General features: G+C 42.0%; 2 protein-coding genes across 3 annotated transcripts in view; one reads left to right on the top strand and one right to left on the bottom strand.

The window, feature by feature from the left end:
• The window catches only part of trabd2b (TraB domain containing 2B), a 48,586-nt gene that overhangs the window by 5,785 nt on the left and 18,306 nt on the right, over positions 1–24,495 (bottom strand). Inside the window, exons 3-4 of the mRNA XM_088313188.1 lie at positions 7,844–7,990; positions 4,908–5,082 (exon numbers count right to left, since the gene is read on the bottom strand). Coding sequence (XP_088169314.1) covers positions 4,908–5,082; positions 7,844–7,990 — 322 coding nt within the window. The remainder of the gene's footprint in view (positions 1–4,907; positions 5,083–7,843; positions 7,991–24,495) is intronic.
• Positions 2,838–24,495, top strand: part of LOC148324823 (uncharacterized) — a 40,760-nt gene continuing 19,102 nt past the window's right edge. For both annotated transcript variants that reach the window (XM_088313191.1, XM_088313192.1), the window contains exons 1-2: positions 2,838–3,123; positions 21,041–21,120. The gene's annotated coding sequence lies outside the window, so the exon portion shown is untranslated. The remainder of the gene's footprint in view (positions 3,124–21,040; positions 21,121–24,495) is intronic.

Raw genomic sequence — 24,495 nt, 5'->3', positions numbered from 1 at the left:
TCGTGATGGCGACCAAAAGTCATATTCCGTATTCACCTGAGATCCAAATGTGCTTTAATTCGTTATCCTTTGCATGTTTTCACAGATGAAAATCCAAACCTTTTTTTTTCTCATTAAGACACCTGGGAAGCATTTTGGATCTTAAATAATTGCATAATACGTCTCCGTGACATACTCCATCTTGTTGCTGCTGCAGAATGTAATCATCTCCCACTAGAGGAAAGCTGATAACATTTAGCACCGGGATTGAAGAAAAACAAAACACGCCCCCGTTGTTTGCGTTTTGTTTGCTTTTTTTAACATTTTTTCAGTCGCAGTATTTCCCTGCTGGGATGAAAAGCGTATGAGGAGCAGCTGTTTGACTGTTCAACTAACACACACACACACACACACACTCCCCCACTCGCTAATTAAAGTTGCAGTTTATTATTCATGGAAGATCCAAATGATTCTCTTGTTTTCCTTCATTACAGCCTTCCCGTCAGTTTATTTCCTTTTTTTTTTTTAAATGGCAGATTTGTCTTGCGTTTGTGTGTGTGAGTGTGCGTGTGTGTTTGTTGCTAGTCTGCTCCGAGATAAAAGCACGCCGGTATCTCGGCATGTGTGTCTTTGTGTACGTGCGCATACCTCGGCGATGAACATTGATTTCATGTCTGCATTTTGTAATTATTTTCTCGACTTTGAATTGAGGCCAAGAATCTTGACACATGCTAGTCATGGAGCATTTCTCAAGCTAACGCATGATACACTTTAGCGCTAATCGCTTGCACATGTGAACACACCAATGAGCTGCTTTGATTTGATTTCATAATAAGTGAGGTGAATCCTCACATTGACTATTCTTCCCGCATGGGCATTAAAAAAGTTGAGCTTCGGTGGTGAGCTGAAATGGCATGTGAACGCATAGGTGGCCGTTTTCCAGTGGTGGGCGGTCAAGGCCTGCAAGGCCTTCTCTGCTGGCCGAACATAATCAAGAAATCGTGATCATATTCTTTACATTGATGTCATATTATATCCTAGTGTTGAATTTATAGGTTAGAGTTTTTATCCAATCAGAATTCAGCTTGCTTGTGTTGCCAGGCAGATTTCATATTCAGATACAATAGTGCTGGGCGTCTGTTCTGTGTCTCAAGGGAGCTTTTACAGTTGATAGACAGTTCCGATAGCCAATCAGAGGACGAGTCGATGACAGTAAGGCCTTCTCGCTGGCCGCACGTTGAAGGTGACGAACGCGGCTTGCGATTGGATACTCTCTCAACACACCTGAAAGTCGTAACCGGCGACTGTTTTGAAAATCTAAAATATATTCTTGCTTTTTAGAACCACAATGGCTGAAGGAGGGGAAAGTGTGGATTTAATTGCAGATACGCTTGCGCAGCCCGTTTCAAGACGGACCTTTCGAGAGAAGCCAGGTCGTCCGATATTTGAATGTGTTGCTCTTTTCCACACCCTGAAGACGTTCCACTCCTGACGGTAATATTTGTGAAAGCATTCGAAAATCCTGTCAGGCACTTGTCTGTTCATCGACCCGAACGCGATGACAAGATAAAACCACAAATTACGCTTGTTGGTTTTGAATGGTGGCCAAAGGGAGGGGAAAGATTGAAAGAAGCATTTGTCAGGAGAAACGTGGCTTCACATCTTGACACGCTCGCATTAAAACGCAATTGCCGTTTGAAAAGCAAAACATGAGCTGGCGCAGAAAAGAATTAGAAGAAGCAGCTCAACAATAATAGCACTCCTTGAGTTCGTCATTAATACAAAGTGTGTCTTTGTTTTTTGTTGTCGTTTTTTTTTAAAGGGCAAAACACGACGGGAAATTGACTTTAAGTTCAGCTTGGATTCCGCCACCTGTTGCTTCATGCTTTTGGCAGCTTGCAAATTTATTCCAAAGTAAACAGATTTTTTTTAAATGTCGTCTGAGATTTATTTTGGCCGTGGAATGTAGCACTTTTTTTTTTTTGCATTTTATTTTACCATCTCTTTAGCCACGGGCATGTGGACACAGCCTGAGAGCTGAGACAGTGAGACACGGAAGTGGAATGAAAGATGAACTCACAGCGGAGAAAGCGAGACAAACAAACGTGGGGGAAGGCTGAGAAAAGCAAACACGCTCGGATAAAGCGCTCGGAAGACTAGACAAGTGACGCACGCGCATGCCTTGCTTGAGAGGGTGTTCCCATGATGATTTTCGATGTCAAATAACGTGAGTTTGGTGGGATTTTTATTTTTATTTATACAAGCATATTTCAAAGAATTACAAAATGATAGGGAAAGTAATTTTTTTAAAGTAGTTCAATTCAAGAAGTTTAACAAATTTGGTCCAACGCTTTCATTATTTAATATTCAAATTTCTTAAAATGTTATTTCGGGGGATTTTTGTTACCTGTAACTGAAATCACTCTATAGTGAGTCTGTTTAATTTTTTTTCAATTCAACTGAAATTTCCCATGATATTCAAATTTACTGGTTCACTGCCATTGACGTGTATACGTGTCAATTCGTTTTTTTCAACATGGATGTGTTGAAGAGCATCTGATGCGCGACACAGTATTCTGTGGGTCTTAAAAATGTCAAATTGTTCGAAAATAGCTGACAGTAATTTTTAAATGGAAAAACAAATGCATGTCAAATAAACTTTAAATTTATTAGTTATGCAGGATGTGAACCCTCCAATATTCTGGGACGTATAGGAACCAGGCAGCTCATAAATAGCGAAAATCCATTCATAATTGACGGCTTTTATAAATGTCCTCCACGTTGGTCCCCTGAAAGCCCGCATGGCAGCGCTTTGGCGCCAAATCAGCTCTTGCGATGGGAAATGAAAGTGGCTCAAACAAACAAACCTAACATGTGTATTTTGGAGAGCGCCAACACGTTTTGGCAATACGCGCACATCACGTGACTCGCCTCGCCCGCGTACACGTACGGCGAGTGTGCGAAGCGGCGTCTCGGCTGCGGCCGCGTCAGGAAATTCCACGGGATGTTTTCAATAAGGCGGCAGCCTGAGAGCTGGCAAATAAGGACCTGCTGCACACCACAAAGAACAAGACGCTGCTTGGCCGAGCGCAACTTTGGGGGCGAGTGCTTGAGAGAGAGAAAGGAAGAAGGAAGGAAGTGAAGGTTGGAAAATGTCCTTTTTTATTTTTTTCCCTGTTAGGACCTGGTGGCTTTGGAGGACATTCCTGTGTCTTTCCTTAGATTTCATCGGTCATCATTAAATAATGAAGACAGTGGAAATACTTCATAGATGAGGAAAAGACTGGAATCTTTCTTTTCCACTGTGTGCTTTGTACTTGCCGCCGAGTAATTTTCATTGGCAGAACAAACAAAGTACAATGCTAATGATTAGCCTGTCTGTAGCGTTTAGCATTGTTTGCTAGCATCAAACAAAATGGATTTTCCCGAATTAAAGTTACAGCATATTGTTGTTTTAAATAGGAAGGCTGTAATTGATTTTTTTCAAGTTTAGTTTGAAAGTCAACTGCAACTAGAAGTTGCAGAAAAACATATTGAAGCCTATTTTTTTTTTGGGGGGGGGGCAAATCTCAGCCATAGTTAGTTCACTGCCACCATACAGTGCTTGAAAAAAAATCATCGACATGACATTTCGTATCGCTGAATTTGATGAAAAATATTCTCAACTAATCCTCGGAAAAATTCAACCATTTGCTGCGCTCGGCATTTTTGTGTGATTTCTGTGACTCTACAAGATGGTGGCACTTGGAAAAGTACTCTTCATCGGTGTCATGGAAGTATGTGGTAGTGATACAGCGAGAATCGGATGTGTGACAGCAGCTAAAGTTTAGCCCGGGTTGTTAGTGAGAGTTCCAAGGGCCGCTGTGTATGTTTTTGCACTGCTGAGTGGCTTGTTGTATTTCTTTTTAGTGCTTGACAAGTCAGTATTTTTACACCTGGTACTGTGTAAATGGAAACGTTTGAAGCACCTAAAGAAGCGCCATTTTAGTGTTGTTGACTACACAAAATGACAAACAAGTCTTTCAAATATTATGGCCTAGTTGCTTGCAAAACAGAATCTATAAAAATTACAGCAACACAAATCATGGCTGAGAGCTTGACAGGGAACTGAAATTGTTGCCGCCCGAACTGAGTAACCACCGCCTACGCGGATTTTTTATTTTTTTTTTATTTTTATTTTCTTAAGAACAATAAATCAAAAGAGAAAACAACATCATGTAGTACCGGCTACAGCCTCTAGTGGCGCTAAGATGCAACAAATCAAGATGGTCAGTTCTGACGTTCGTGCTTCGGGGCCTTCCCCAAACTGTTCCCACCATGTCGGAAATGACAAGATACCTCCAAGGTGATCGTAAAAATTAAGTAACCTTATTGTTTTATATTCCTAAGCATGTCTGGGTAAGCCCTCAATTCTTTCGACACAATTTATTTATTTTTTTGAATCCTCCCTCTAAACCCCAAAGTTGTGTTGCGGTTCCTGCAATAAAGTCCCTTAAGTACGAACAGACGCAATTTGACTACTTGCAGTTCTCTGGCCAACGTGCACCCGGATTTTCGTTTGGCACTTACATGCCATGGAGTGGATGATAAAACTTCATGGGTAGTTAGAGACACAAACAACCGGGGACTCTTATGTGACTGTAAAGGGATGAGCCAACAAATAAAAAGCAGGAAGTGTTATGATTTGAGCATGAGAGCGATACATTTCAAACTATTTACTAGGCCCTTTTTTTTTTTTTTTTTTTTCCCCCGAGCACCAGAACGGGGCTCACAAATCTCTAATCTCGTTGCACACTGAGTACAATGACAATACAGGGCATTCTGATTCGGACTAACGACGTAGCCAGGATGACATGAGGGCGTCTTTTCTAATCGAGGTGACGAGACATTGTGATAATATTTCTCAATGCCCAAGTCAACCGTCTCACCTGCGCCAAAGGCGAAAAAATAAGTCTGGTTGGGATTCCTCTGCAGCAGGGCGGACACGCGGCGAGCCATGCGCTCGTTGCGCTTGTAGATGAGCTCCTGGCGGAAGTAGCTGTCGATCTGCTGCGCCGTGGTGCGCTCGTGAGCCGGCAGAGAGCTGTTGATGAAGTGCGGCAGCTGGGTCAGGCAAAAAAAAAAAAGCGGATTTTATTGGCAAAGCATTCACGGTGGGCATTTCAAAAAGCAAAGCAGCCGTGCATTTCATACGTAGAGGAGTCCTACTTAAATCAATAGTTCTGAGTGAGTGTTGGACAACCTAGATTCTTCTTGAAAGGTCCGTCTTGAAAATGGCCGCGCAAGCGTATCTGCAATTAAATCCACACTTTTCCCTCCTTCGGACATTGTGGTTTACAAAAGCAAGAATATATTTTAGATTTTCGAACGGTTGCCAGTTACGACTTTCGCGTGTGTTGATTCAGCATAGCTCCGCCCCCTCAGAAGTGAGTACCCAATTACAAAGCGTGTTCATCACCTTCAGCTTAAGGCCAACGAGAAGGCCTTACTGTCACCAACTCATGATCTGATTGGCTGTCGCAACTGTCTATCAATTCTAGATGCTCTTTGACTTCGTATCTGAAGGTCTTGGACGAATAGTGCGTGCTACTGCTATTATGAAATCTGCCTAGCAACACAAGCTAGTGGAATTCTGATTGGATAAAAACGCTCTCCTAAAAATACAACTCTAGGATATGGTATGACATCAACGTGAAGAATATGAAAATTTTGTCTTGATTTTGTTAGGCCAGCAGAGAAAGCCTTGCAGGCCTTGACCGCCCACCACTGTCAAAAAGGCACTTAACAGCGCATGCAACTATTTGCGTTTCTGGTGCATGTTATCTGAGACACAGAGATGCCACATGTCAAAACGGGGAAGTGATGACAGTAATGAGGTGTGAAAATCATTTTCGCCCAAGAGGCAACAATTGCTTTCGAAACAAAGGAAACTCTCGGGTGTTAAACTTCACACCACCAACATGACATTTTATGACGTTATTTAAGAGCAGTGAATCACTGAGGGGTTCCCACAAAGCCTCAGTAAGACAAATGAAATGCGATTGAGTTTGCGGTGAGAGACTGACAACGTTTGGTGCGAGTGCAGATGTGCTTCATGTGTTTATTGAAGCACGTGTGAGCAAGTCCCGCTCGCTTGCATCCATCTTTTAGCTGACATCTCCCCGACTTCACGCCTACAGTATCTTCCACACGCTAAGGCCGGAAAAGCCTCGCTCATCTGTTAAACTGCCTTTGCTCATCGACAACTTGAAAGTTGCGTTTCACACGCGTAAGCTGTAAATGGAGCGTTCCATAAATTTGCGAGAAAAAAAAATACGGTGGAGTTTTTATTTTCTCAAGAATCGATTTTATTGGTCTGTCTGTTGCATTTACGCATAATTAAAACTTGCAAGAACAAACCTGTGAACATTTGAACTGCCAGGTGGCATTATGCGTCTCAAGATTGAAAGTCTGGATGAAATCTTTAGACAAAGTGGAAAATACTTTGATGCTAACACTAGAGTTTTTTTTTTTCTTTAAACATCATTAGCATTTTTTTAAATATATATATATATATATATATATATATATATATATATATAAATAAATGTCCAAAAGAAATTAAGTAGTCATTTTGGAGATGAGAGAATTCCACCCAACAGCATTTTGTTAAAATGAGACGGTGGGACGCTAAAATGAATGTCATTTTGTACACTTTAATAACAATTAAATCACTTTTTTTTTTTTTTTTATTCAAAACCAACTTCCTAGAGGCAATGTCACCAACTAGCTCCTTGACAATTCACCGTTGGCCTGTTTTTCACATGAGCCTCGATGTTGGAGGTCGCCAATCAGTCGCTCGCTTTCAGTCCTTTGTGTTAACTCATGCGCTCACTCTCTCTCTCTCTCTCACGCACACACACACACACACACCTGTACATAAACACACACGTTGAGAGCGTCTGATGGCTCTAACATGTGCTGCAAAAACTCCACGACGTGTCATTTCATTACGGCCCAATTGCTCTGATTTAAAGGGCAGGAGTTCCAACCGGTGGGCCACTCGAGTGAAAGGAGCGCTGCAACAAACTCCTGGGGGCCGACTGAGTTAGAAAGATAAATGGACGCACACTACAAAGGTGACACAAAGGGGCCAGAAAGAATTATTATTTTTTTTTTCACAGATTTTCACACTTTCTCGCGGGTGCGAATAACTTGTAAAGATAAGGTTACATTGTGTGTTGCGTTTATTGTGTCTGGTAAATCTGACTTATAGCGAGTGTGTCGAGATCTGCTGACAGTGTTTTGCGCGTGCGGGTGTGTGTGTGTGTGTGTGTGCGACATGTTTTAGAAGCTGCAAGTTACTGTTGTGTCTTGTAAAACGCCGTAAGCTATTTTGTTGATCGTCAAGACGACTTTTGGCAAAGGGCTTCCCCATTCATGTCCCTTGAGTTTTTTTTTTTTATTATTAGTTTGTACGCCAGTTACGGCTGTGCATGTTTTCGAAACTCCGACTCGAGTTTATTTTGACATTAAGATGCTTCGCAGATGGCGTGGAATCTCATGACATTTGCATTCATTTTCAATTAGGAGATGGTTTAAGCGTGGTGACCGTACACACAGCCATGGTTGCACTTTACGGATTTGTTTTTGTGGGTTAGCTTCTGCTTGTGTTTAAAATAAGCCAAAAAAAAAAAAAAAAACATTTTCACAAGACTTTGTTTGCGTGTGGGTGGCCAGGCTTCCGCAAAGCCATTTTTCGGCATTGTTCCGGTCGAGGAGGGGTACGTGCTTGTTTTGCAATGTCATGTAAAATGTTGCTCTATTGCGCAATACGGAAAGGCCTGGAAAAACACGATAAAGTGACTCAGTAGACAATGCCGACCTGTGAGTTGTCGTGGTTGAAGATGATGGAGCTGAGGTCGCCGCAGTTGTAATGCGTGATTAGGTCCTCGGTGGTGTAGGAGCCTTGCAGGCTGCCAGCTCGGACGCCCTCGTGCTGCAGCAGCGTTTGGTTCAAGGCGAATAGCACCTGTGGGAAGGAGCGCACGCAACGGCTCACTTGTTTTGCTTTTTGGGAATGACAACAAGTCTTGTCGGCGTCACAATAAATCAACGTTTTTTTTTCTTTCTCCTCTTCAAGCCTGAGTCATAGACAAATGATCCGGCCTTACTCGTACCCTCGACGCTTGCTGCGGCCAAAGTTTTTATGGGCATCGAAAACAAAAGAACTGAAAATGAAATTAAAAAAACAACTTTATGTTAATGGATTAAAATTAGTGTTTAAAAAAATTACCACCAGCTGAAACTGAATTTTCCGTTAACATTTTAATTTTTGTCCATTTCATTTCAAACATGAGCTGTCGGGGTTGATTTTTAAATGGATTTACTTGTATATCGCCATAGCCGGTTTTCCAACAACTGTACTTTACGGCCATGTAGCACTTATTGTTATTGTTCGATAATCTCTGACTCTCTCCACTCTCCACTAACAACCCAGGCTAAACTCAAGTCGAAATGTTTTACTTCACCATACGTCCTTGACACATTTTACTACTTTCCATTTGGCCTGGGCACAAAATGCAAATAGGTGATTTTTCTGTGTCTATATAAAAATAAATAAATAAATCAAATAAAAAGAAAGAGCACATGTAATGGCTCATAGGAAAGTAGTAAATATTTTCTTTTATTTATTTATTTATTTAATTTTTTTTTACAGTTTTTCAAGTTGTGACTTTTGGTGCATTTGTCTCCAAATCACGATTGAATTGCTGATTGCACGACAATGTCGCTGTGCAAAAGAGGCTCATGTCGTTTTCAATTTGTAAGGTACTTTTTGGGAAGGTCAACGGCAGGTAAAACCCACCACAAATGCACACCAGTGTGTTTCTGGTGTAGGGTGGGGAATGTTTGGAGCGAGTTCTTTGAAACCTTTCCCTCTGTCACCGGGGCGCAGTAAATCTACAACAGCCATTAATAGCAAAAGTAAACCCTCTTTAAAGGGAATTTACTGCATGCAGCCGGCGTTCAGCCCAGTGACTGCGCTCGATGGGTCAAATCGAAGTCCCAACTTCCCCGCCTCCCGCCGACCCCTGCAGCGCCATGCCACATGCGATCGGTTTGATATGTGGGGGGGGGGGTGCTTGATGTCCGCTGAGGCCCACGTGAAGCCCGTTCACACACTTCTACATTGCACCTAAACTGACTTGATTACGCCAAATGACTCATCTCGTCGTAACTTCAAATCTCAGTTGGCTTCAGAGGCCGAGTGCCGTCCAAGAAAGTCAACGTTTGGATTGTAGATGATTCGCGTAGCAGCTACAGTCGGATACAGCTGTTCAACGGATTTAGCCTCAAGCCGTAATTTACACAATTGCTTGTTGCTTTCACAATCGGACTGAATTACCCACCGGACACGTCATTAGGTACAGCTGCACAATGTAATGAGAGCCAGGACAAAAGAATTAGTAAATATTGTGCCCTCAGAAACGGATACGGTAAAGTACGGATGTTCAAACCATAAATATTCCACAATATACTACCAAAAAAAAAACCCCACTTAAATATAAATTAACACTCATTCTCCGTCATTACAAAATAAACAAATAGGCGGGGATTCACTGGAGGGATATAATATTTATTTTCCCTCATAGTTAATTTTTAATAGTATTTAATTAAAAAAAAAATCAGTTGCTTTTATTTGTTTTTTTTATACTTTCTTCTAGTTTTATTTTTTTTTTAGTTTTGGTATTAGTTTTAGTTTATATGTATATTTGGTGGAGTAGCAATGTATGAAGTGAAATGAAAAAGACGATAACAAGGGACATTTTTGCTTTTTATTATAATTGTAGTTTCTTTTAGAAATGTAAAAAGTAACTTTAGTTAGTTATTTTTCAAGCACCCTCATTTTTATTTTTTTTTATAAAAAATTTTTTTTTATCAATTTTAATTTGTTAATTCGCTTACTAAACTTGATTTCCTGTAATGCATTTCGGCTATGCAAACCGTTAAAAGCACCTTGCACAAAATAATTAATACTATTTAATAATATAGAAATTAATTCCCGCATTTGCAACTCTCACCTCTTATTCATGATGAACACCACTTTGTATCACAGAAATTAACCGACTAGAAATAATCCATTGTGTTAAAAAAAAAAAATAAATAAATAATCGTGGCATGATTTAACGCGAGTTATATAAAATAACCAAAATGCACAAAAAAAAACAACAGAAGGTCCTGAAATAATCTTAAATCAGAAAAACTTCAAGTCCTTAATATGTAATCCTACAATTCAACAAAAACACAAACTGCTACAAGAATGAAAAACTCTTTGGCAGAGGTAACGCTTGTGTTTTTTAAGATCACATCTCAATCGTCCAGCTTCTGGCTCAACAAAAAATAACAATATCATACTTCACTTGACTCTTCCATCACACTCAAAACTACATTTTATTGTAAAAAAAAATAAAAAAATAAATGTTTTTGCAACATGAGCCCAGAGAGTCGAATTCTGACAAAGTTGAAGCTACAGGCCGCGATGAGGCTCGTCTCTCCCAACTCCTTAACCTTCGTCCGACAAAACCCCTTGAGTGGCGTCAGCGCATGAAAATGTCCCAACACCTGCCGCATGCTTAAGAACACATCTCTTCCCCAAAGCAAACTTTGTCAAACATAAAGAAAGAAAGCTTGCTACGTGAATGCAAATGTTGCTGTACAAGATCAATATTGTCTTTCTCCGCGGGGACGGAACTTAATTGCAGCTGAAACCATGGCGACGGAGTTTATACACGAGGAACTTCACAGGATGAATTATAACACTCCCACAATATTCACAAGGCTCAAAGATTGGTTGGCTATATTTAAGCGTTTCAAAGAAGTTTTACAAATTCAACCCGAGCAAAGAAATTCTATACATTCTAATGTCGCTTATTAATTTTCTCCAACACTTTAGCGGCGGGCAAAAAAACCATTCCGCCAATGTCATCCTTTGAGTGCCTGAGTTTGGTCAGTAAAATATTCAATATTCCAAACTATATTTCAAAAAGTTTGAAAATGGCATATTGTAAATGTTGCTGGGTGCAATTTTGTTACTTTGGCGCTTAAAAGGGGAAAGGCTACTTGGAACGAAATATTAAAACAAAAAAATTGTGGAAACAGAATAGATACAGTTTTTTTTTTAGGTGCATTGATTAATTGTTTGATTATAATCGATGATGAAATTAATCTGTGATTATTTTCATCATCTTTAAGAAACCTCATATAATTTTAGCCCCTCGATATTAAATGTTCTCCCGTTCCAATCGGCCTCCGTAAAAGCAAACATTGGCAAATGTGCTTTTTCTTTGGTTAACAATGATGAGTATTTTTGCTGATTTTCTGCCACGTGGCAGACCAAACTGAATCGTAAATAATTTGAAATGCAAATTTTAAATAATTTAAATAAAAACTGAAAATTCAAACTTTTTGTTAATCCGATTCATTGATACGATATGACGATTAATAGATTGATCAATTATTAGAATAATCGACTCGATTGATGAGCGTAGTGTGTGTGTGTGTATGTGTGGGGGGGGTGTGTGTGTGTGTGTGGTCTTTCCGGTGTGTCAAGTGAGTCATATCGAATGATACGGCATCTTTTTTTCCAGCTTAACCTTCATCAAACCAGCTCTCTTCTTCCAATTTTTTTTCTTGACCAAATCAAAAGCAAACCAGTCTGGATAATCGAGTGCACGCTTAGAATTTTTTTCCCCCCCTGTCGTCCAACAATTCGCGAGTGTACGTGCACTCACAGCAAATTCACCTTGAAGGCATCAAATATTTGGCGGTGGGCTCCGAATAATGTTCGCCAGCTTGCACGAGGACGTGGCAAAATGTACGGCTCACAAATTAAGGTGGGGTGTTGTCATTACGGCATTTACACGTACACGCAAGTCGATTCTCTTCAAATGTTTGCCTTGAAACCTCAAGAAAGAACATTTCGATTGGGTAAAATGTGACCGAATTGTACAATTTGATGAAAGCTTGCTTTTGAAGAGAAGGTCATGTGCCGCGCAGATGGAAGCGATGATCTTGCAGGATTACCAAGTGGCGGAGAGTTTGGCTTGGTGCTTTTCACGCCTGTTATGAATCAGGTGCAAGAAAGCAAAAATGCCTTCCACGCATTTTTTTTTTTTTTTTTACTCTTCTTGCATTTGCGTTGAGGTTTGAGTCGCAGTGGCGGGCGGTCAAGGCCTTCAAGGTTACAGTTTTTATCCAATCAGAATTCAGATAGCTCGTGTTGCCAGGCAGATTTCAAAACTATTCGTCCGAGGCCTTCAGGTACAATCGTGCGGGCGTCTCTTCTGTGTGAGTGTTGGGGCTCATCCAGCTGATAGAAAGTTGCGATAGCCAATCAGATCGCGAGTTGATGACAGTGAGCCTTCTCGCTGGCCTTACGTTAAAGGTGCGAACGCGTCTTGTGATCGGGGCAGCGCTAAGATGAATCAACACAGCCGAAAGTCGTAACTGGCGACGTTCAAAAATTGGAAATATATTCTTGATTTTTTTTTTTTTTTTTAAACCACAATGGCCGAAGGAGGGAAAAGTGTGGATTTAATTGCAGATACGCTTCTAAGTCTGACTTTTTAAGAGAAGCTAGAAGTAGAACTTCGCTGAAGACCTACGTATGAAATGCACAACCCGTCACTGGTGTATCGATCGTCCGTCAAAAATACATTTTGCTGGCCATTGAAATGTTTGCGTCAGGGAGGGTTTTGGGGGTCGTATCAAGACGGATGTTGCATTCTCCCATTTCATGTATTGTCGAAAATCTTCCCGATGCTTTTTTTAATCAAAGCGACAGCGAAATGTGATCTTAATTTCAAGCAATAGACGATGCAGTCGGCATGTTATCATAATCTCGGATATATTGAGACTCTGTGGTGACGCCAACGCCGGACCATCCCATTCCAATGAGAGTTCTTCCTCTCCGTATTTTATCTCGCCGCCATTTAATCAGGCGCCGATAAAGTAAACCAGGGAGGTGCGTTCCCCTCGGCCGCTCTGGCCTCCCCAGAGAGCCGCTTGTGTTTCACGGTTTGAAAAGCCTTCGCCGGAGCCGTGACCCTGAAGACATGCACCGCTGTGTCCCTCTCGGGGGTGGAAGGCGGGGGGGGGATTGGGTTCGCCGCACCCTGCGGGGCCTGACTTAGGTTAGGAGTTGAAATAACATCCAGAGCAGCCTGAGAATAGGAGATATCAGTGCTGGGTTCCCAGCGACTCCGAAACATCTTGTGTGAAAGTCCTCGACATTCCCACCATGACCACAGTGCACAATGTTTGTTCAGTTGACAAACGTTCAAGGCGCATTGACACTCAGTCAGTAATTCCCAACCAAACACAAACCCCACCGGGCTGCGTGCCACCCAGATAAATAAATAAATAAATAAAACACATGTCAAAATGCCACTTTATATTTTATATAAGTTGGATATATATATTATATAGGTCTGCGGCCTTCCTGTGTGGGTTTTCTCCGGGTATTCCAATTTCCTCCCACATTCCAGAAAAATGCATGTCAGGTTAATTGGGCACTCTAAATTGCCTTTAGGGCAAGAGTGGGCAAACGTTTTGATTGGTGGACCACAAATGGAGTGTTTTGGTCACCTCACCTCATCGGAGAAAAAAAAATACATTTAATTTTAAAGGAAAGTGAACAAAAGCATTACAACAAAATATATGTCCTTGAAAAATCACAAAAACATTCACAAGGTTTAGTCATTTAATTTATTTCAAATTCGCCGGGCCGGATTAAAACGTTTAACGGGCCGCATGTGGCCCCCGGGCCGTAGTTTGCTCACACCTGATTTAAACTGATTGCCCTCCAAGTCGCCCATACCCAATACCATCGAACCTATCGTATCTCACGCGACGTCATGTACGCTTAGCGGCAAGGGGGCCTTAAAAGCCTTCTGCTGCCTGACGTTTTAGTCCGAGAAGCACCTTGAATTCATTACGCCCAGGAAGCGATGGTGTCACCCAAGAGCCCATCAAAGCCACGCATGACAGCTCCGCCGTTGTCTCGTCCGCTTTTATCAGCGGCTCCTCGCGACCGTATTGGGTTTCGACTCTCCGTGGGATCCGTGTAAGCTGTCAGGGGCTTTTCAAGGCAACATTTGAAACGTCTCCGTGCATCGGAACCTCGCCAGAAGACTTTTTACGGCCTCTTGGCGCCTTGCAGCATGTGGACTTGACTCGCTTGTTTGAAGGTAAGCAGCACTTTCAACTCATCCCATCTGGCCTCGCGTTGAGTCATCGGCCCCTTCCACGTTCACCCCCCCCCCCGACCCCCCCCTACATAATGCCAACGCCATCGCAAACACACAAGTCCTCCTTTTCGCTTCTTTCTACCGCTGTGCCTACTCGACCTTCTGCCTTAGAGGAGGAAATCCCGGGATTAGCACGAGGACAGAGGCCTGCTGCTGCATTTTATTCCCCGTCTCGGCTCGTCTCTCGTCCTTCCTGTCGCTCCCCATGCACATTGCAATTGTTTTGCACCCTTGGCCGCCGTGCTCCCGCGGCCTCCTGTTTCTTCGCTTATTAAGAGGAGTGAGCGGGGGAGGCGGGGGGGCTGTTGGGTGTTGCCTCAGCTCTCTGTAAACTTGTCGACAAATAAACCCTTGCTGTTTGACTTGGCAGTGCCTCCGCTGCGCCAGTCATCCCGGCTTTCCTGCTCCCCGCCCCCCAGAAAACCCGGAACGTAATAAAGTACCACTTGATCCGCGCAGAAACGGCTCCTAGCTGGTCCCTCGCATGGAAGTCCAGCGTCGGTGTGTGTTGGAACGAGAAGTGAGAATTACGCGGCGAAATCGCTCTAATCTTTTGTTGTCCTTCGAAACCAAGTCTTGCATCTGGTGAGGTGGCACGCGTCTTACTTGAAAATGGATCAATTTAAGCAGACGCAGATGCGTCTTATCAATATGAAGCGATGGGATTGGAGTCCGGTTGGGTGCCCCCCCCCCCCGAGCAGAGGTTAAGTCCAACGCACTTTCCCACCCTTTTAGGATTCTTATGCTAGCTTCACACCAAATTTGTTGTGAGCGTTCACGGAGTTCACGGGGGTGGCGCGAATGATGCGTTTGGAGCGGCAAATTCGGCCATTTTCCCTTTTGCCGCAGATAAAAAAATTAATAATCAATTTAATTCAAGCACCACGTCGCACTCAGTGCTTCTCGATTATTTTCTGTTACGCCCCCCCCTCAGCAAGAAGAAAACAATTCATGCCCCCCCGCCCCATCACCCACTCTCCGCCGCAATTATAAAAAATAGCATTTTGGTTGCAAAACAAACCGACACCGTCGAGTTAATACTCGCTGCGCATAATAGGCAAGGAGCGCGCCACTGCCAACTACTGGAGTGGAGGTGCAATTACACTTCATTGGAGAACGGTGGGAAAAAAATCCCCCGGGTCACATGTGCCCCCATTAGGGGTGCCCGCCCCACTATTTGAGAAGCACTGCACTACAAGGACAAAAAAAAAAGTAAAAATATGACATTTTCCAAATTTGGGCATGGGCGGTTTTCGTCCTCTTGCTAACAATGTGGAAAAACGTTCATTGGTTGTAGACAGCTGAGGTCTTCGTTATATGCTCCAGGGCAATTACTTTTGATGGGAAAACTTTTGGCTTTGAAATATTGCTCTTGTGACGCCAGTCGTGGAAATTAAAAATGCTTTTTCCCCCCGCATCAGGCTACTCCACACACACACACACACAAAGGTTTTCGTGACATGTTGAACCGAGTGCAGTTATCAGAATATGTTTTCAAGATGTATTTTCAGCTGACAATGTTCATGAGGCGCTAACGCCGACACTCAAGTTGCCAAAATGCAGCTTTTTAATGTCTTTTTGTCGACTCAAGCACTTTTACCATCTTGAAGACGCATTGTTTTACTTTCAAGTGGCCGAAATAAAACTGGTAGTTTGAATTCATTTATTTTCACACTTTAATGACTTTCTTAAACTTTTACATGAAGCTTTATTTTTAATAGATTTTTTTTAATGAATATTTCTTCATATATTCAGCGAACCTTGTTTTACACTTCTGCTTTTTTTCCCCCCTTTTTTTTTTTAAATTTATTTATTTATTTATTTATTTTTTAACCCATCTGTGTTTCCAACTGGTTGCAGTGCCACACTCACTGACGTTTTTACAACGTGTCGAAAGTGAAGCTGGCACTTGGGCCGCTGCTGTCTATGAAAGGATTTTTCTCTTTGGCTCTCTTCAGAAAGGCTGCTGAGGGAATCAAACACGTCTTGTGAGTGTTTATGAGTTGTTACCAGAGTAAAGTCGTGACTTGATGAGGAAGTGTTTTTTTTTTTTTTTGTTTTTTTTTTAGCCCACAGTTATTACTTCAGCTGCTCAAATGCAAGCATTATCTTTGCGGCGTATTCATTGCGAGAAAGAGAAGCAATTTTACAAAGTCGATGCATGGAATGCAGCATACTACCCCTTTATGAGAACGATATACACAATATATAACACAACTAGTGAAGCATCACATGAAGACCGACAATATAACCGTACTCACAGACGTATTTGTGCTCATTTAAAAAAAAAATTAAATGACTAATTTTATTGCAGATTTTATTCAGGCATATCAATATATTTGCATTATACTGCCCCCCGGTGACCAAAGCGTGGACAGCAGAAAGAGCAAAACAATTATAGCAAAATATAGCAACTTTTGTTTATTTATTTACATTTCATTTTGTTTATTTTTTTACAAGTCATTATTAAAGAGTGACATTTTTTTTTGTGGGGTGAAACAGATTAATGGCATTTCCGTACGTTCTTTTCAACGTGTATAGGATTTGAGTTATGGATGTTTTTAGTTACTGGTATTTCTTTGAACGCACCACAGTATTCACTTAATTGGAACGTGAAAGAAAAAGATTGGTCAGTGAGCCACATGCTGCTTCACCAAGACCAAGATCATGTTTTGGGAAATATCCTTCGCAAACCCCAATTTTCGAAGTTTGCTTAAATGAAGAAAATGATTCATCTTGTTCCATGATGATAAATCAACTTCTGGCTTCTTTGTACAGGCATCAGGTGGACTAAAACTACTCGGTCCAAATCGGGTGAAATGGGGTCCAAGTCAATGTTGGGTTACGTTTGCCCAGTGCATTGGGTTAAGGATTTGACAATTACACAATAACTTCTATTGCACTTTTGAAATGCTAAATGGAGCTTAAAAACCTTCTGGCGCGGAATTTATGCACTCTTCCTCGTTCGGGTTGCTCTAACCTTATCGCTTTTAGTCAGTCCATCCCAAAAATCGTGGCCTCGACCAATTCCAACACATTTCACACACAGCTTTTTTTTTACAGGGAACAAAAAAAAAAATATTGAATCCAACAATGTGTGAGATAGTATCCAAACCAGATGAGAAATGTCGGCACGTGTTTAAGTCATTCCAACGTCGCCCTCTCTTATCTCCCTCAGCTTTGACTGGGCGTACGGCTTTGGACGCAATCATCCCCAAAGAATGATTTGTCCCTCGTAAAGTCCGCATCAGAGGTGCGGCAGAAATGTGAGAAGGCCGCATAATCACCTGTAAAAGGTCCAGGTGACTGAAGTCACGGCGGTGGCCAACGTTTGGCGTCTCGGATGTCATGCTAACGTTATGCGAATCGTGTCGGACGGAATCCTGGCAAATCCGCTTTTTGGAGAGAAAAAATGTTCGACACCCACTCTGAATATGTTGTCGGTGTTGCCGTTTTGTGACTTGCGGGCTGGATTTAAGCACCCAAAAACATTTAAAGTACTTCCAGCGCTCAATACCAAGACGCAATCATCATGACGGTTCCTCCTTATTTCTGCATTTAATCAGAGCAATCTGTTATTGTTGTTCGGTAGCAGTTAGCTAATTTGTTTTTTTTTTAAGTTAGGAAATATTTCTGGTGGTCAGAGACAGCGCCACGGCCCTCTGTTTGAATTGAAATGAATTATTATGTCACTTGTCTGTGTTAAGATGAAAGCCGCCGAGCTACCGTTCAAGCTAACTGACCGGATGCTAATTAGCATAACGGCTAGCAAGGCGCGACCTGGTTGTGCTACGTTCGTTGACGTCTCTGATTGCACAGTTTCCCGCTGAATTGCGAACCAGAGCAGCAGGAAGATTGGATGTCGGCGTCTTATTTGACTCTGGCGCTGGAGCTAAGGCGGCGTAATCCCTCACATTTCACGGCAAATCAGCGCCGAAATGTTCAATTTCATGCAGTCGTAGGAAAAACAAAAACAGCGAGGAGTGTCGCTAGGCTAGAAAAAGGGATTGCGAAGGCGTTACAAAGTGATGCTCATGTGACCGTTTGTTTGGGAATAGTGACATCATCACTTGAGATGCCTGTAGAGTACGTTTAATTATGTCATGTCAGCATTTTGAGCTGCGAGTTCTCAATTCTTCGGACTTCATGAATCTTTTGTGGGTACGCAGTCAGAATCGTCCGGGGAATGCTGACTTTATCGTAAATATTTATCAAGGAGCTAAACAACTGGCCTTATCTCATTGAACGCTGCATATTTTGGTTGAGTCCTGTGATAAGAGTCTTGGAAAAATATGCAAAGTACATGTTGTTCACATGGGGGTGTGCGTTGGTTTTGGCTATCTCAACGGGAGATTGTGATCGTCGGAGCTCGGCACCTAACGTACAAGTAAAAGTACGGTTTTGCCATCTGCTTTGACCTGAAATATTTTGGTTGTTGCTTCCCAATCCTTTGTATGTTTGGCTTTTTGGTTGTGTCACAATGGCATTTGGGATTTTTTAAATGTTTTCATTTATTTTATTTTTTTTTAACATCATCCGCAAATGGAGATCTTGCAGTTCCTTATGAAGGTACTTTGCGCGTGTCCGTCTCCAGTGAGTCACTTTCTTCTTCCATCATGTAGTTGAAAGAAAATGAGTGGCGACACTTTAATTGGCAGAGCAAATCGACTTGTGTTCACTCCCTCAACGGCGCACTCCACCCACGCGGGCAGTTGCTTAACCTGTGCATGAAAACAGGGCCTCTAAATTCCGCTTTGTTGAGTACCGACAGATAAACCTCGCAAAATACCGCTTCACAAGTCCGTTTGAGAAAAGAAGGTACTGCCAGGTACGACTTTATGACTTAAGGGATCGACAAAGGCTGCCGCCTTGGAAAGACATGAAACAGATTTTCGTCAGACAGCGAGCAATAAGTTTGAACTTTTACCATTGCCTTTTTCCAGCTCCTTTGTACATTCCTTCTCTCGCAAAAACACACGTGTGCAGCCACCCGGAGATGGCAGCCCTGTAGCCTTCCAGGAAAAGTGCACGCTCTGGAGAAATACAATACGATGACAACGGCGTGATTGCTGTCTTTAATGGTTTGAGCACCCAAGTCGTCTTCTTAGGCAAACACCGGGTCGGAACCACAGCTTCTGAACAAGGGGGGGGGGGGTCGACCAGTGGCACAGAACGTGTTGAATGTTGTCTGTGAGTGCGAGCTGTTTAAACACAAGGGTATTCGCACATCTGCTCGTGTGTATGTACAGTACGCTTGCATGTGTGCCAGTGCATGCAGCCCGCAGGGGCTCCAAGGGCGGCCATGCTCGGCGTTTTGCAGTCCCTCCGTCAGAGGGACCACACCGATGCTGAGGAATGCCAGACAAGCGGACGATGGCTTTTGTGGAAGATTGCTCGGAGATATGTGCCAATTGGGAAATGTAAACAAACTGTTTGTTGCATTTGGACCAGACGTAGACATTGCAACACAAACGTGCAAGCTTTTAAATGGATTGTGTGACATAAACTGGACTTTAAAACGATTGTTTTTTTAAAATGAAATAATATATTTTTCAATTTAAATTTAATCGACAAATAGAACGGGAAATTTTGAAAATTTGACTAGGCAAGATTTCTTAAAATTAAACACTGCTCACCTCAGCATATTTATTTATTTACACCTACACAAATGGAATTACGTGTTTTCTTAATTTAAGATAAACATTCCCAGAAGTAGTCTAAATACATTTTAATACCTTTTTAATTTTTTTTTTTTTATTAAAAAAAAAGTTTAATAGTAAGTAGCGGTGGAGATACACCCGTAGGTGGAATTATCGGATTAAAAAGAAAATTCGTATGGGAAGAGGACCTTTGGAAACTATAATCACACATTAAATCGCAATCACAATACTGAGTGAAAAAAAATAGCAATTGTTTTTTTTTTTTTTTTTAAACTCATTCAGGCCAAGTTTATAATTTTCAATGTCTTCTAATTTGGGTAAAAAAAAGACATTCAATTGAGCATTCCCAGAGGAAAGTTTAAATGGTTACGTTGTAATATTTCACCAAAGGATTTAAACAAATTTAAAAAAATCTCACTTAAAATTAAAATTTTTGTATGTATTGTACTTGTTTTCTTTTTTATTTTAGTTTTTTTTAAGAATCCATTAATCACTACCGAGTCCGGACCTTTTTTTTTATTTTTTATTTTCTAAACTTTCTAACCCCACCACCAACTGCCATTACCAGTCAGGATTATACTGGCTCACTACTGGTTTAGCACCAGATTCTGCGTCCGGATTTCCAAATGTCCCACCCTAAATGGGAATTGTATGACAACGGCGCGCACACGCACCTACTATAACATCGGCAAGGATTGTTGTAAACTGTCAAAGTCAGCTAAGTAGAAATGGAGTCACATCAACAAGCAGCACAGTGGGAGTGTTGATGTGCTCTCAAATGGGTTCCGGGTGAGCGGCCGTGGTTTCACGGGCGGTGCGTGTACATGTGCGTCCACACTGACAGATGTCTTGCACACTTTGGGATTATTGCAAAAGAATGTAAAGGGGGATGACTTGTGCTGTGACTGTGACTCACACGCTCTTGATTACAAAGGCGCTAACACACCGGGAGACGCATGCAAACACACGCAAGATTGAACCATGTTTATACTGCGCCATGTGAAGAAAGTAAAAGACGTGCCCGATGAGAATGTTGACTCCACCAAAACAAAACACTCCCCGCTCTCTCTCGCTCGACTGTTTCTCCTAATCATGTCTTTTCTTTCTTTGCAGCATTTTCTTGATCCTCCACATCAACACCCCCACCTGGTTCATTCCACCAAAGTGGCCATGGCAACCCTCCAAAACGGCGGGTGAGTCAACATTGAGCTCCTTGCTTCCCATCTTGTGTGTCAGGGTGGAGTGAGAGTGGACAAATAGCTACTCCGTACTTTCACTTCTATGTTCAATTTTTTTTTTTTTTTTACCGCTCACGTATTTGTGTCGTAGTTGCTTGTTACTGCAATATTGTCGCTCACACCGCCGGAGACATAATCCTTGTGATTCCGATTCTGATTGAAAAACCAAAATGATCAACCAAACCATTTTATCAAAGGATGGTCCATTAGCTTAATGCTATCATAAAATGCAAAACGCCATAGATGGGCTAAAAGAAATTGACATGGATATTACAGTAATAATAAATCCCTTAATATTTGCCTCTTTAAATCAAACACAGGCATGAGTAGACTCTGTATTCATTCTAAAATTCACGTCAAATGTCTGCGAGCTTAAAAAGACAGGCTAATGGAAATTTGCGTAGACAATTATAAACACTTTAAAGTCTGCCTTTTTCAAACAATCAGAAAGATAGGTTGGTATGCACTTACTTCACCACTAAAGAAAGGTCACAACAAAGGAAATTTGCACAAAAGGTCAGCTAGCTTAATGCTAACACATCATGTGAAACGCCATAGATGGGCTAAAGGCAATTAACATGGTACAGTAATTATCGATCCCTAAACATCATGCTCTCTAAAACAAATGTAGGGATCCGTAGATTCTTTATTCATTCGACAGGTTAAGTCCACAACACGGGAGATTCACATTAAAAGTCTGTTCGGGCTAACGGTCACCAGCATATTAAACCCTTATACTTCTACCTTTTAAAAACGAACAGACGGTAGGTACTTTATTCACTCCTACTGAAAATTCACAGCAAAAGAAAATTGCCCAAAAAGTCTGCTAGCTTAAGGCTACCATATCATGCAAAACGCCATAGACAGGCTAATGGCAATAGCATGGGATAAACCCTTCAAAAAAAGATTGCTTATAACGCTCATATAGCAGTGTCGCGAACGGTTCATCTTTTTCGGCCAATCGAAAGTGCCAGTCCAACTGCTACGCGATGATAAGCTTACCGTAGCCGTGAACCGCTGCGGTGACGTTTAGCTATCTGCACCCGTGACGGTTAGTAATCAGCACACACTCACGCTTCTCGCTTCACGCCTTGGCTGTTGCCAAAACAGCCAACAAGATGTCCGCGTGCATCGCCACACCACATGCGTGTCAATACGCCGCAGATAGATGCCCATAAATTGCCATTGTCGTTTCTCGGCAGCTGCGCGCTCGCTTACATCCCGCCTGACCCCCTCGCTTGGCTTTCACCGCCTCACCCCTTTTGACTTATGTCCATTTGATTCCTCTTCCTGTCCCCGTTTGTTGCTGACTTTCACTGGCCTGCCACCCATCTGTTTCTCATCTCACGGCTGCTGCTCCAAGCCATGAGGGAGCTTGGATGAGATAGACGAGGGAGTCACTTATCCTTTGCTATCAAATTCTGGCTGAACAACCTATGACCGTTTTTTTTTTTTTTTTAGTATGGAAGCATTCCTGCATGCGCGCGTGTGGAAACCCCGCAAATAAAAACGGAGAAGTGAGTTAATGAGCTCCTCCAGGGATGTTTGCTTTTTTCATAAGCAACGCAAACAGATATTTGGCGCACTGGTGCGGCTCTTAAAGACGCACATAAGCGCCGCTGTCAGACCCTGTTAGCCTTGGCGTTCCTGTTCCTGCGGTTTGGATCTCCTTTCTGAAGGAGGACCTTTTCCCCCCGCATCAGGAACTTCCAGGGAGCGGCGGGAGCCAACGTGGGGAGGAAAGAGGACAAGACAGGAAGGGAGCGCCGAGAGTTATTGCCGTCATTTGCTGAAATAACCCGCGTGATTTGTGAGTCACAATGAAGGAGTTCGAGTCGCTTGGAACGACCGCGTCGTCATCGGGGCCTGCTCCAGCGCCCCTCGGGTGTTACCCACGTTGCGGAGAACGCGTTTGCGTTTCAATAATATTAGGATACCTTCACTTTCAATTACATTCCTTCCAAGATGAGCCCCGAAGAGCTCATGGCTGATTAAAACAAATTTATTTGTGTTTCTCCACGAGAGGAGGAAAAAAGTGCAATGGTTTTGCTTTTTAAGGACAGGAGCCACATTGGCGGCTCGTCCTCCTGGGTGGGCAGAGAGGCCGCAGAGGAGCCGAACCCGAGCAGACATCCATCATAATGATTTCATCCACAGTCAGTGATGCGTTTACAATAGCCAACGACCATTTGAGACCGTCGTTGCTTTTTTTTTTGTTTTCTGCCTCTAAGAAAACTTTGGTTTCTGACTTTGGCGTCTTCGCCTTTTAAAACAAACGCAGTATTTCTTCAACTAAATCAAAACCTCATCCCAGTTTCCTTTATCATATTACTGTTTACTTTTACAGCTAGCTACCTAGCTAGCTAGCTATTAGATAGTTGGATGATAGATAGTTAGCTACGTATTGATTTATTGATTTACGTAATGCCTGTCATGATGAACATGCGTGCCAATCAGAAATTCTTTGGTGGCTGAGAATATTTTGTCATGGGGCTTTTGAGCCAGATGTCTCCTGGACACCAAAAAAATGCGTACAGTGAAACCCCTCAATGTGTTCGCAGTCCAACATTCGACGATTGTTTTACCTGTGCAACAGGTGGCACGAGAACTCACCAAAGAACTAATAGGAAAGTCGTAATTAGTGTGAATGAAGAACTGATAAAGTGCTAAATCTTGACTAAGAGATGGTCTCCTTGTATGTTTGGAAGTTTAGCCTGGGTCGTTAGTGGAAGTTACAGAGAGTATTTTTGCTTTTTTTTTTTTTATGAAATCATCTGTAAGATATTTATTTTAATGAGTAATTTTGTAAATTATGTTATGGGGTCATAGTCTGTGGTGTATTAAATTTGTCTGAATATATGCTTTTTTTTTTTACCTTTTTTGAGGGAATGGCATCAATTTCTCCCAGAGTCCATATTACCCTTTTGTGTACAACAATTCTTTCTGTTCCTCTCACGAGACGAGTGGGACAACTCAGCTTGTAAGTGTCTCATGACCAATCTCAGAAAATATGATTAGTCCTCACCTGAGCAACTGTGATGTCATTTTCCGTCGAAAACCAGTTTTGCAAAATGGCCGCCCCCTGAGCTGGATAAAAATGAGTAGATTTTGCCAATTTATATTCCACAGACGCAATATTATTTCGAATATATATTAAGACTCAGGCGGCAGCATAAAACATATTTTAAAGACTTTTTTTTTTTTTTATGGACTTCCCCTTTAAGCTGGTCAATGCGACAAGCTTAGCCTTGCACTTGCTAAAACAATGGATGCTACCGCTAGCATCGCTGTCTCTAAGTTTGTTTTTTATTCAAGCGCCAATTTTTTGGT

This window comes from Idiotropiscis lumnitzeri, chromosome 13, assembly GCF_059441095.1.
Source record: "Idiotropiscis lumnitzeri isolate Australia: NSW breed Sydney's pygmy pipehorse chromosome 13, RoL_Ilum_1.0, whole genome shotgun sequence".
Classification (NCBI taxonomy): domain Eukaryota; kingdom Metazoa; phylum Chordata; class Actinopteri; order Syngnathiformes; family Syngnathidae; genus Idiotropiscis; species Idiotropiscis lumnitzeri.
The sequence above is the reverse complement of the archived record's forward strand: the minus strand, read 5'-3'. Positions and strand labels throughout refer to the sequence as shown.